At 39.6% G+C, this 14,737-nt stretch overlaps 1 protein-coding gene across 1 annotated transcript; it reads right to left on the reverse strand.

Annotated features, from left to right (window-relative positions):
- Window positions 1-4,614: 4,614 nt before the first annotated feature.
- On the reverse strand, window positions 4,615-5,750 carry LOC125284468 (beta-microseminoprotein J1-like). The gene is made up of 4 exons (XM_048228427.1): window positions 5,684-5,750; window positions 5,502-5,583; window positions 5,221-5,335; window positions 4,615-4,914 (listed from the first exon to the last, which is right to left on the reverse strand). The coding sequence occupies exons 1-4, from the start codon at window positions 5,684-5,686 to the stop codon at window positions 4,785-4,787; spliced, it is 330 nt and encodes a 109-aa protein (XP_048084384.1). The 5' UTR covers window positions 5,687-5,750; the 3' UTR covers window positions 4,615-4,784.
- Window positions 5,751-14,737: the final 8,987 nt, after the last annotated feature.

Raw genomic sequence — 14,737 nt, forward strand, 5'->3', positions numbered from 1 at the left:
TGATACATGATACAAAATAGTAGTTTGTAATCTGTATTTTATTGAGTTGAAAATGGCTTTGTATTGTATCCAAATACTTTTTAGGTGTGCATTTTTGTAGTTTAAAAATACTGCAAAATATTTTTTGTAAAACCAATACTTTTGGTGAGGACATCGTGAAAATAATGAATAGCCTCCGACTGGTGCTCTCACAGCTCTCATCATTGCTCAAAAGGTTGCCCCATGTATTCCTCACTCCATCGAGGCCATCCAGGGCAAGCAACTGACTGTTCTCACCCCGACCACAGAGTGTTCACCCCACTCCCCTCTGGAAGGCCCCCCCCACACACACACACACACACACCATGCCTCCTGGCCTGTGCCTGTTGAGGTGTCCTCGACCATGGCAACCCTGACAGGGACAACAAGGAGGAGGACATTCTGCTCCTCAACGGACAATTGCACTATATCCCATATTCTATTTACGTTCATAAAATGTACATACTGTAATTACATTTATACATAGCCATATTTTACTGCTCTTTACTGTTCATACTGCACATACTTATTTTTACTACTCTTATAATGTTACTGTTACTGCACATATCTGTATACTGTCCATATCTGTCTAGGTTTGTACTGAATATCCATATTTATTCTGTTTTGTATTACTGTTAATACACTGCATCTATATTATTTTTACTACTCTTATAATGTTACTGCTACTACACTGCACCTATCTGTACATGTTGTTCATACACTGTTTATACTGCATATCCATATCTATTCTGCTCTAGGCTACTGCTAATACATTGCACATATTTATATTTAATTTATATGACTGCAAACCATACAACTCTCTTAACTGTACTGTCTACACTGCACTACCTGTGTCTTATACTGTTTATACTGCACTACCTGTCTATACTATGTATCCACATTGCACTTTTCTGCTTTTTTTTTTGCACTTCTGGTGAGACGCAAACTGCATTTCATTGTCTCTGTACTTGTACTCTACACAATGACAATAAAGTTGAATCTAATATAATCTAATGCATCTAATCTAATGTATTGCCTATTAAAGCAACACATTGAAAAAATCATATTTATGGCCCTTGGCGTCAATATAACACCATTTAGTACATACACAGTTAGATAAAAAAAAAAAAACTAAAAGGGTCTTGATCCTTCCTGATCAATAGTGTTACACAGTGCAATCAAGCAATCTGGGTATGCATTGACAATGTCAGAGACTTGTCTCCACTTGACAAGTTTAGTTGTGACCTTTTTAGTGCATCTCTGACACAGTATTAATAAGATGCACAGGCAGGTCAGCATAGTTGATCTGTTGATGTTTGTAGGTTTATGGCATGTCTCATAGGCAGAGAAAAGCTGTTGCTCTCAAACACTGTCCACTTCATCAACAGTAAATGTACTGGTGAAGGAATATCTTAAATAGACGGATATGGAAGGTTTGCAAAGTGATTTCATGCTCCTTTAAAGAGTATTTTTAGTATTTTAAAAATAAAAAACACAGTATTTTACTTTGATACATGGTGTGTTGTGTAGTTTATTTTGATACACTAAAATTAGGATATTTTATATTTTATTTTAAAATACATTTTTATATATTTTTGCGTACAGCATTGATTTAGTTAGTATATGGCTAAAACAGCATCTCCTAAAAGACAGAATTTCACATTCACAGACCTCCTTGGAGAACACCTCAAAATAAGCCTAATGGAGCTACAAGGTAGGTGATAGGCCTAGCCTTTGTAACAAGGTCAAGGACAAAGTGTTCATCAACTGAAGAAGAGACAGAGAAGGATCTAACTGGAGCTTTAGATGGGGGAGGGTACATCATTAAAGGTGGTGGGGGTATATAGAGCTAATTTTATTGTGGAAAATTTCAAGAAACTCAGATTGGTGGGGTAAATGGGAATAGTTTGGCAGGTTGGAGCTTGTTAATGGTGGAGAAAAGGGGGGTTGCTCTGTCCTTTGGCGATAAAGGTAAGCAGTCTTACCTTCATTCAGAGATTCCTTATAAGTTAAGACATGATCCTTACATACCAGTGCTTATGAACTGTTAGGCCATACTGTCTATGGGCTGCAGCTGACGGCTGATAGCATTCCTTTTGTTTAGCATGTTCAGTTTTGAACCATGTGGCAGAATGTGAGAAGGAGATGATGTGTGTCTTCAGAAAGGCAAGCTGAGTTAGAGAATCAGACAGAGGAATAATGTAAAGTAACACAAAATCATCTGAGGATGAGTTTAGTGGCTCATTAAGTTTAGATTGTTGTATGTCTAATAGAGCCGCTGTAACGAGAGGCACAGGTGCGGCTCAGGGGTGCAGTAATATTGAAAAGAACAGCCCTGTGGTCAGAGACAGAAACATCTGCGAGTGATGTCAGTGGTGGAGACAAGATCTATATGTACTTTAGAAGTGGGTGAGACACTTTTACATGTTGGCTGAGTGAGTGCTTTCAAAGCAGTTTTGCTGATTCAGAAAATGATCAGCAAAGTTACAGTTTTTGAATCAACATGTATATTGAAATCAGAATAAGACATTCAAATGACAAAAACAATCCTGCAAGCCGTGCAAGGATACTGATACAGTCCTAGAAGCGATGGATGGCTGGAGCACAGCAAGGCCACTCTTATGCCCATGTTGTATTCACAACCAGGAGGTGATCGTGATTAGCCATTTCCCTGACTTACGGAGGCCAACACATTTTCTCCTTATTTGAATTATTGTGTATTTTCTTGTCTTTTCCATATTGAAAAATTAAGAGGGCATTTGACAAGTACAACAACTTGGATTTATGTAGCGCTTTAAGGCACTGTAAGCTCTTTACAGTGATGGGGAGAACCTCAGTGTAAGATGAATATTAACAAATTATACATTTTGACCTGACTATGTTAAAGACTTTAAAATTAAGGCATTCTGACCATTTAGGATGTTCAAGCAAGATCTGAATTTATTTGTTCCTTTTAAGAAGTCTCCTCAGATTTTTTCTCAGGGAAGGCAGCTGGTGGACTCCTCCTGAGGAACCAGGCACTCCTGGGTGGTGGTGGGGGCTGTCCACTTTGTGCAGCTGAACCTCCACCAGAACTTTCCCCAGGTGGGCTTGGAGGGCTCCTGGATGCTTCCCAGGGAAATAAGGGTCTCAGGTGCAGTGGGGGTGCCAAGTGTGTCGGGGGCCTCAAAATGTAATGACAGTGCCTCCTCATGCACTGTCTGGTCGCCGTCATTCACGATTATTGTAAATAACAGGGACTGAGCAGCTGTTACATCTACCTCCACTGTGAGGCCAAAGGCAGGGACCTCCATATCAAGTGCCCTGGATGGCCTCGGTGAGGGCAACAGTCTGGACAGCCAGAACCTTCTTCAGAGACACCAGAGAAGCCTTACTGCTTTTATATTGGATCTTTCACCATTCCAACTTTGGCCTGGGATGTGCGTGGCCTTACACTTCTAAGCTGTTGTCTTGCCCACGTGCCATAATGAAATAATTCAGGCATTTTTATTTATGTATTTATTTAGTTATTTTGCAACGACTCTTAGACAGTATCAGTGGCGCAAAAAGTGGGTATGCGCTATATGCGGCGCATAGGGGCGCAGCTCCATGGGGGCGCCAAAGCGATGTTAAAAAAAATAAAATAATATATTTGGTATTTTCTATATGTAGCTACTGCTGTCCGTTTCTAAATCATTTCAACATTTTCTCAATGTTCTATAACATTTTAGAGCACTAACAGGCTAGAGTAGGCGCCCTATCTCATAAGATTCCATCATAGAATTTTGACATAGAAGAGGGAGTGGGGGCGCCGTGAGCGCTGGACGAGCAGATAGGCCTACGAGTAGTGAGTTGCCGTCTATGGAAAAAGATGGATACTGCAAAAAAAAGCTGTTGACGACTAAAAATAGAACAAGAAAGAGGGAAAAGGAGATGGCATGTCAAGGGATGCAACAGCAGTTAAATAAGTGGACGGTAAAAGGCAACAGGTAGGATTTAAAGTGATGACGTCTGTACTTGGAGGCTTGCAAATATGAACGTTAACAGACTAACTAGCGTTTGTTAAGCATAATGCCGATTGAAACATAGCCGATTCCATTCAGATAGCTAGGTGGCTACCATGCTTATACTGCACTTTTAATGGCCAACTGCAAACAGAAATGTCATGCTAGCAGCAACATGTTTCCATATCCTAACAATGAAGGCTCCTTGTAATAACTTAATATTGTGTTGTCAATGTGGTGCAAACAAACAAGGCTAGAGTGCCTATCAGCCTTATCCATTGTGAGCAATAGCTGGAAAAAGGACGTTATGAGAACCGTTTAGACTCTCTTAAAGTGGCAATGCACCATTTATCAATAGGCTACTTATCAAGTATTACATCAAGTTAAACATTAAATTGGCAGCATTTCTTTAAAAACATATTCAATAGACACTAATGCAAAGTAATAGTGTAAATTATTGGCCTTTTGTTTTGCTTTAGTTGTTTGTGTTTTTTTTTTTTTTGGGGGGCAATTGTTGTTGCATACCCCTCAAAAATGGGTAGCTGCGCCCCTGGACAGTATGATAGGCTACATTATACTTCTTACCAAAAGCATGGAGAAACATTAAACTACATTTTTCAACAAGTGTCTATCCTTTTTATTTAGAGAATAAGAAATAGACAGAAACAATACATTTCTTTATTTTTTAACACATTTGATACATTTTGAACCATTTACAACATTATCACATTTCTTCCGATCAATATTTTTTTTCGATCAAAATACTGATCAAATGTAGGCCTATCACTTTCCAATTCCTCCAGTAATTCGACATTTAATGGATGGATCATCCTTCCTTACTGCATAGCGCTTGCAGTTTGCCTCGTCATACACCTCCTTGCAGTCATCAGGAAACGATATGCTAGTTGGCAAACTATCATAAAAAGAAACAAAAGATCTCTCATTGACAATCACTTTGACATGTTGTGGAGCATTACGCCAAAGTCCGATTCATTTTCATTTCAAAGTATCTGCGTTGGTTTATGCCGGAAATCCCCCAGAAACTGATCGAAAGGGTCTATAGATGCTTGTACAGTATGTTGTGACCCTTATAGGCTACAGTCTATGGTTGTGACTAACATTTTATGAATGATACGGTCCTTTGAAGAATCTTTTCATTCAAATGCCCTTAAACAATATTAGTAGACAGTGGCAATGGCAAACGGCATTGGTGACTTACACATCGCAGCAGTGGATCCCAGAGGCAGAGCAGGTGCAGTCCATGCAGTGTACTCTCCACTTGCTCCCTACCTCGTGCAAGCTATTATCGAAGTCCCTACAGGCCCGGTCCATTTCTAAATAGAAACAATTAGGAAAAACATTCTTAAACAAGGAGGCTTTAAAGTATTCTCATCACAATGTTTTTCGTTTTGATTTATTTTCTAAAATGAAATCAAAACATTTGACTATGCCTGAATGCCTGAAAGTCTGTGAAATAGTTCAATTTTAAGTTGTAGTTACCTGGTGCCCGCTGAGTACTCAAGCATGCAGCATGAGCCAGGGAGGGCAATGTGCACAGCACAACTAGCAGTGCTGCAGAGACCTCAACACGAATACAGAAATGAAGTGTGAAATGTTAATCTGAGGTGTGAATCACTTACATCACAAGAAGGCTGTGGATAGACCATTGTAACAAAACTTACCATGGTGTCAAACTGAGCGAGTAAACCCTGATGCAGCAGGTAGCCAACTACAGAAGGTTTGGTTTTACCACTGAATGGCATGGGTGGTTAAATACCCTGGGAAAAGGGGTGGACTCCATGTAAAGTGGAACATGGACCTCCTCTTTTTTCCATGCAACTGATATTACATAATCACAGTAGACCTGCAACAGAAACTTCAGTCATATGGTACGATGCTATTTCCTATTGCCACTACAGTGAGCTTATTTTGTCATTCATTTTAGAAACGCCATGTTGACAGTGCTGTTTAGATTCTATGGGTTAAGCCCCGAATGTTTTCAACTGCTGGGGCTACCCCTGCTTTTCGCCATCAGTAAGCTCACGTCATGTTTGCTTGTTAAGTGCTCACCAGAAATGAACATTGCATGACACTCCTGCGATCCAAGACAGGTTCTTTTCAAGTTGTTTGTTTTTTCAATAGGCCTATTTATTATGAGCGAAGCGGTCATATAATGATTGTCAAAGTTATTTATTTTATTTTTTTCGTCATCTACTTCCTAAATTTTTGGTCAACGATACCCGGGACACTGAAACACCGGGGCACATGAAATTTGGTGGGTATGTAGACTCCCCCTCCGTAAAAAATGAAAATGCAATATCATTCTGCTTTAATCGCCCCTCTCTTCAGTTAAGATGTTCAGAACTGCACCAAATTGTATGTGTATGATTAACCTGGCATTCTCTGGGGGTATGCCATGTTTCGTAGAATTTCATCCATGGGGGTCTAAAAAAATTAAGTTATGTGTACATTTAGTGACTGTACACTCATTGGCCTAGATGGTGGTGCACACATATACACACGCGCACACACACACACAGGCACGCACATATTAGTCTTCATTATCGTTATGAACAAGTCAAGTGCGACAACTTACAAGAGAGGAATATATATCTGTGATATCATTATTTTTCGAAAGAAAATACCGTGTTGTGCTGCCTATATGGTTGCTGATGTGTACAGCCCGGACGTGGTAAATGTTTGCATTATATCCATCGGGACCCTATGTGGGAACAGAACAGAGTGTCAGAAGGATGAACGAAGCCGAATAATTTTTCCTTGTTGTGTGAGGTAAGAACATTTCTATCATGGACTTTTGTAAAGAAAACACATTTGGAAAATATTGTTGTAGGCCTACCCTTGTTTTGTTGTTCATGGGATGCTTCAAAAAAAGTTACGCTACTAACTAAACACCGGACTGGGACATTTCTGCTCAAAGTCTCAAAAAGCATCTGAGTCAACGTTCATTCCCAAATATAGGCTACTTCAATCAATCCTCTGTTTTCAAAGGTGATTCAAGTAAGGAAGAGCATGGCCCAAAGTAAAGTAACTGACTGAAACTACATAAATTCGTCAAAGTGAATAATTTGTGTCAACTCGCCGCAATGTAGATTTATTAACGCACCCGTGATGATCTACATCTCCATTTAAACTGACAAATGTTTTAGAGCGCTGAAGAGCCCTGCCCTGATGTATCCACATACCTACACATATTTGTTGCACGTGCTACAAAAATCATTCTTTGCGATGGATGATTTAGTACCAACGTTACACCGGTCCAATACAGTTTTGCCTAAGGCTACCGTGAGACTGAGATGCTTTTTGTTTGTTCGAAGTGCGTGTTTAGGGTGTGAGAGGGGAGTCGATGTGCTTTGATTCCAGCTTGGTAGTTGTAGTCTATGCGATTATTAAACAAATCATGTGTGAAGTATCCAAACAACGCTTTTATGGCTGCTTTAGCTACCTTGAGCTACTGTACAGTGGGTTGGGTTCCATTTAGAAGTGTCCACTTCATTCGCGCTTTCCGTGATTAACACAGCTGCGTGTATTAGGATACTACTGATATGCAAAACGATTAACTTTTCGCCAAGAGGTGGCAGCTTAAATCCGCTTGATACTGTAAACCATAGCCTTAATCTAGACGCGCCACTAGCGGCCGCAAATTACATTTGCTGCCAGGGCTAGTCTAGCAACTCTCCGTTGGCTTGTGAGCTCCAGAAATCGAAACTTAATCAGGCCAATGAAATCGTGTATAGAGTGGTTAGGTGGGCTTAACATAATGATTGATGGCAGAGTTGAAACGGTTTGGCTTGAATTCCCTGCTACTTGAAAACAAATAAGATGGATGTTGCTGCTGGCGAACAGTGTGACACGAGTTAAGTTTTTATTAAGTAGGCAAACGTTCGAACAAGCCAACTAGCTCCGCTGGTGGGAAACGCATGGGGGGGGGGCACCACAGTTATTTGCACCACTGGGTAAAACTACATTGTTTTAGAGCATTGACAATAAAGCTGAATATCATATAAACTAGATGACTAAACTTATGCATATGTAGAAGAAGAAGAAACATTCACAAAAATCCATGACATGACCTCTCTTCTTGATAGCTGTTGAAAACTGCATGGAACTGACAGGGATTGTTTTGTTTAATAATAATAATAATAATAATAATAATAATAATAAAAATAATAATAAATAAATAAATAAATAAATACATTATGCTGCTACCTTCTGCTTTTCCCAAATACAATGTAGCCTACAGGTGTACCTTTCATCAGTCCAGTTGCAATGGATGGACTGTGATGAACTGCCCTACTTGTGATTGTTTAGAGATTTTAAAAGTTTTATAGCAATGCTACAATTTTTTTGGCGTGCTACAAATCTATTCACCTTTGCAGCGCCAGTAGGCGACTTTGTGTGCGGCCCGCACACACACATTCCAAACAAGCACACACAAAAGTTTCAAGAGTGGGGGATGGAGTAGAAGATGGAGACAAATTCATTAATATGATTTATTTTTGCGGAATGGATGTACAGGACTGAGCGGCAGTCATATTTTGTACCGCTATGCGGTATATCTAGTTTTAATTAATCAAATAGCAAACATCCTGACTTACATCCTCATATGCACATCTCATTTCCAAATAATAGCCTACAGACAAGGACACAAGTTACTCTCCTTCTTAAAGTGAAAGGCACCTATAGACCTACACACACTAATATAATGTAATCATGACATTAAAGTGTTGGGTTATGAAAGTTATTAACAATTAAGTTACTCAAACTTGTTTCATTTTCTTTCTCTCCAGACATTTCCCATTATAGAGCAGATGGTTCTGTGCAACCTCTCCTAAAGGTATTCCGCAAGATACAGCATGGAAATAGGAAGAGGCCACTAAATTACTTCTGATACAGAGACTTCAAATGGTTGGAGTATTCCATATTTAGTATTTTGCTACACCTTCCGTAATTTTTTGCTTCCAAATTCCCCATCGTCTGTCTTCAAATTAGAATCAGGCTTTTCTAACTGGAAGCAAGACAGTGGCTTCAAAGACCATTCCAAATCAGACCATTGTAAAAATAATTACATAAAACATTTGTGTAAATATGATGTAGTTGTTGCTCACATGCTGTGTGTGTGTGTGTGTGTGTGTGTGTGTGTGTGTGTGTGTGTGTGTGTGTTTGTTTGTTTATTTAAATGTATGCAAACTGGCAGGGAAAGTGGTTTCTCTTATCAACAAAAGGGGAAAGCCCCAAACACATGCACCATGGCCCCCCAACCTGGTCAGCAGATCAAGCCCAATGAAACATGGGTCATGACGCCTGACACAGTCGCCTCTCTTCCATCTTTGCTCTGGTGCATATGAGTCGAGATGAAGGACCTCAGGACGTGCTCCACCTTGGCTGCAAGGCTGCCACCACGGAACCCGGGGGCACTGAGGCGCACGTGATCGTGCGTCTGCTCTGGCTACAAGCTTGTTCTTGTTGACTGTCAATGAAGGTGGACAGCCCTGGCGAGCGTACACACAGACAGATCACATAGGCACCCAAGCTCTCTCCCTCTCATTGTGGCGGTGAGCGTTAAGCTTGTCACAGGTGCAGTAAACACTTGTTTCCCCATTCCATTCAGAGCTGACTAGCTAAGATATCTTGATGCTGCTGGACATAAGCTTTATGCATCTAAGGTATGCAAAAATGTGTTGTGTAATGAGTAGTAATCCAAATTAAAACAAATTTTGTTTATTTAAAAGGACATTTTGTTTGTTTATTTGTCTTTGATGTGTAAATCACTGGATTTGGAGATTACAGAAACTGCAAGCTTACACGTGTGACACATGGTCAAGTTATGCAACATGTTATGAAAGTGGGTACATCTCGCTTCATCTGCACAATTTGTGTTCTCTTTTCTGCGAAGATTTAAAATAAGGAAACTGGTGAGAGGGTGTTGCAATTGCAATAACTGCCAGAGTATCCAAATACACCCAATACCTTAACACTAAAATACTGCATCATAGACAATTAAACTTGCAGTTTTTTCCACTAATTGTGATTTACATTTAATTGATGAATGTACAATAAACACCACAGTCTGATTCTTTTCAAACCATTTGAGAAATCTATCTGTAGTTATGAATGCCATTTAATACTGTAGCATGTGCAACAACTCTGGTGGCATGATGAAAAAACAATTGCAGTATTCTTGCACAATGCACATATCAGGTCTACAAGACTTTACATAGCAGTTTTACAAACTCTCCTACCCTTAAAATTTGTAAGCCAAATGCAAAAAAACCCCCACAACTTTGCAACAAATAATCAAGATGCTCATAAGTAAGAGGAATATACTGGTAAACATTGTCTTATCATTGTTCCTAACAAAATGAAAAATATGTTTTTTTTTATTTTTTCTGTGTTAGAATACACATACGGCATGGCTGTGCTGTCAAATTGGAATCCATTTTATTGTTTTGTTTTGTTTTTTAAGCCCTTTTGGGTTTGTCAAGGACCCAAGATGGTATTTCCCAACTGAAGGCAAAATGGACACTTCAAGTCATTATAAAGTAAACTCATTTGCAAGGTTGAAATGTTGAACATGCACTTTTAAAGTGCAAATGTGCCATTCTGGTTCAGGTTCTAGTTTTCTGCATCCATTCGATTGGTTGTTTTTGCAGTGTTATAATGACCAATCTCGCAAGGGGGAAGCTGAAGTCGGTTGGTACTGGTTCTGGCTCTGACACATTGGTAACAGAAGTGGGAAGGAGATGACTGAACACTTTGACAGATTGAAGATTTCATTGAACAGCTACAGCTGGAACACAGCAGCAATTACATTACTGTTAAAACCCAACAAAGATCCACCTCACCCCTCTAGCTACCGATCTCTCTCACTATTGAATACTGACTTGAAAATTATCACAAATGCACTAGCAACCAGAATAGAAACAGTCACTCCCACACTCATTCATCCAGATCAGACAGGCTTCATAAATAATAGACACAACACAGATAACGTCCGCAGACTTTTCAACCTATTCAACATATCGTAAGAAAGACAACAGAAAATCATTATCATTTCACTTGATGCAGAAAAAGCTTTCAATAAGGTAAATTTTTATTCAATACACTTTATAAGTTTGGTTTTGAAGAGTCGTTCATCCACTGGATTAAAATACTGTACACATCACCCAGGGCCACCATTACCACTAACGGAATCACTTCACAGAGTTTCACACTGCATCAGGGCACCAGACAGGGATGCCCCCTCTTGCCTTCCCTCTTTGCCATTTTCATTGAACCTCTCGCAGCAGCAATAGCAGCGACAAAACAGCATAATCAAAAGAAATTCAGGTAGCCAACGTACAACACAAAATCAGTTTATATGCAGATGATCTTTTACTTTATTTACAGAACCCACAAGTATCACTTCAAAAAAACATTCAATCAACAGATTCTCCCTTGTCTTACATTACACAATCAACTGGAATTAATCAATTTTACTACCCTTCTCAGATGATGCATGGGATCCAGGAGCTCAGGACACTTACCTCCACCTTCACACAGGCAACATCAAGGACCTTGGGATTCAGATTTCCCCCAGGCTGTCAGAGCTTTTCACCCTCAATTACACCTCCCTCCTCATGAAAGACAAATACAAACACTGGTCTGAACACCCACTCACACACTCACTCAATTGGAAGAATAGCTGCAGTCAAAATGAAAACCCGAGCCCAGATTAACTACCTTTTTCTATGATCCCCATCATTCCTACAGATAAATGGTTCAAAACCTTAACAACACAGTTTTATTGGAAAAACAAAAAACCCAGAATATCACTCTCAACACTACAAAATAAAAAAAAATCACATGGGGGGCTTGAGGCACCAAACATCCATCACTACTTCCTGGCAAATCAATTACAGTACCTTAAATGGATCAATATACACAAGCACAATTACCCGTGGCTGGAATTGGAACAAAACCAATGTACAAATATCCCAATTGCAGACCCCCCCCCTCACAATCAATCAAGAAATCCAACTTCTGCCAATGTATTACCATCTCTTCAACTCTGACAGCCTGGTGGAAAACAAACCAAATCACAAAATCATCACTAGAATTAAACAAGTTCACCCCACTCTGGCACAACCCAGTATTCATGATACAGAACAAACCTCTTTATTTCTCCACATGGGCACAAAAAGGAATGGTAACACTTTACTTGACAGTATCGACATAAGAGTGACATGACACTGTCATGATACATGAGCCCTAACCCTAACCTCTAACCCTAATCCTAAACCTAACCCTAATCCTAACTTGTTATGACAAAAACCGAATGTCACTTATTAACAGAGGCGTTATGTCATAAACATTTATGACTTGTTTATGACAAGTTCATGACAGTGTCATGTCACTCTTATGTCGATATTGTCAAATAAAGTGTAACCAAAGGAATCACACATCTTCACCACCTATTTGAGAACCACAATTTAGGGTTTTCACACAGAAATATGGGGTTGGGAGAGAACCTTCAATATCAACAACTTACACTTAAAATTAAAGATAAAACCACACTTACCAACACCACATTACAACCCTCTCTATAGATAAACAATAACACTCCCAACAACCAAGTGGGAAACCGACCTGGCCTTCTCTCCCAACCCTGATACAACAAATCTGTAAGAATATATTTTAATGACCGATAGCACAAACCTGCAACTTATACAATATAAAGTCATCCACAAAACTCACATCACCCAAAGTAAAATGTTCAAAATGGGCCTAGCCAACACCGATATCTGTTCACAAAGCACTTTAGGTAGCACAGACAACTATTTGGACGCCATGTGGCGCTGTCAACCATTTTACTCTTTCTGGATCACAGTCACTGTCCACCATCCTGAGCTACAGAGTCCCATCATCCCCAACACTCTGTCTCATTGGTGACATCTCCGAAATCCATATCCCGCAAAAATTCAGGAATTCGTTGCTCATCTCTCTAGCTGTCGCTAAGAAAGTAGTCCTCCAAAACTGGAAATCAAAGAAATCTTGCCACATCAATCACTGGACTAATTTAATCTCAGAACACATTTCAATGGAGAAACACAATGCACACAGAAGGAAGCAAATATCAGCCTTTGAAGACACCTGGTCCCTAAATTCTAAATTCCACAAAAACATAACTACAAGCCGTGTACATTACCAGACACATAGCTCCCTGTTCCTTTCTGTAAAGTTTATTTATTTTCTTTTTCTTTTTCTTTTTGTTTTTGCCCCTGCAGCTACCACTTTACACACACATAGGCACACACTATCCACACTCATGCATAACATGTTTCCAAACCCCTCTCAACACCCTAACCATGACCAGCAAATGTGAATCTCAGATCATTCTACCCAATCATTAATAATACGTCCTTGTGTTTGTCAACTGTGTGTCACCTTGTCGTGTCTTATATGTTATGTGTTACTCTGAAAGTGGTGCTATAATCTCCCCTCCCCTTATGTACCCAGGGTCTCACTAAACTGGGTGAATGGTTACGGTAGGACAAAAAGTAAATGCACTTAGATCTAAGTCTGTATTGTAACATATTGTGTATGCTATATATATATATATATATATATTGCTTTATTTAAAAAAAAGTTGTCCTCCAAAGAGGTAGACAGCTGGAAGAGTTAATTGCTCACCTAAAGTGGAAAAAGCATGTTCAAAGATTTCTATTCAAAGAGCCTTGATGAAGCAAGTTGACACTGTATTCCCACCTGGGAATACAATGAAGAGGTTCACAGGAGATGTACAGTATATTTCAGGCAGGTGGCTCCTCAACTTTGTGCCATCCCATAATGCTCCTGATATGGCAACGTTAAATTTAGGGTGAGCCATGGTCAAGTCAGCAGCTGATCTCGAGACCCCTGTCGTAGCTGGATCTAGCAGCTTCTGTCAGCCCAGGCATGCCTGTCAGTGGCCTGGGTGGGGAATTGGGGAAGCTCTTGACGGAGCTTGTGTCAGACACACACTAACGGAGCAGTGTCATTATAACACTGCTTAAACAACAAATCCAAGGCAGCTTGAGATTGAAATTGGACTGGTATCAGAACAGAAACTACATTTTATGTGTATGTAAATACTGTTTACATATTTCCTGTGTTCTCTTGTCATATACTAGTTTAGAGTGAGTGAGACTGAGACTTTTTCACTGTATACAGTACTTTGCAAAAGTCTTAGGCACCTTACATGTTTTGCTTTACATGGGATGGGTTATAAGAAAACACCTTTTTGTTGACTGTTGTTATGGAACATCAGAAGAAGCAATGGCACTTGGTTTAGTACTGTGGACCCCAACTGTGAAGATACACTGCCCCCTAGTGGATGAAATAAGTACATGTTCTGCTGCACCAGGTGTGTATGTTTGTGTGTGGAACCTATTGGAAATGAAATGGACATTTGTATGCTGGTCCACAATGAAGTTAGATGTGATCAATTGTGAGGGCCAGAATGTATTGACTCCACAGAGATGCACCTGGGTGTGTTTGGTTTTGGACCTTGTCAGTGACCAGGTAGGCCTATCCTTCTACAAGACCACAGCTGACAGTGGTTATGGTTATAGTTATAGTTATGGTATTTAGCAGACACTTTTGTCCAAAGCGACATACAAATAACAACAATACAAAGTTAAATTTAACAGTAAACAAGTTGCTAAGACTACATTAAGGAGAATAACAATAATATACAA

This window comes from Alosa alosa, chromosome 19, assembly GCF_017589495.1.
Source record: "Alosa alosa isolate M-15738 ecotype Scorff River chromosome 19, AALO_Geno_1.1, whole genome shotgun sequence".
Taxonomy (NCBI): Eukaryota; Metazoa; Chordata; class Actinopteri; order Clupeiformes; family Clupeidae; genus Alosa; species Alosa alosa.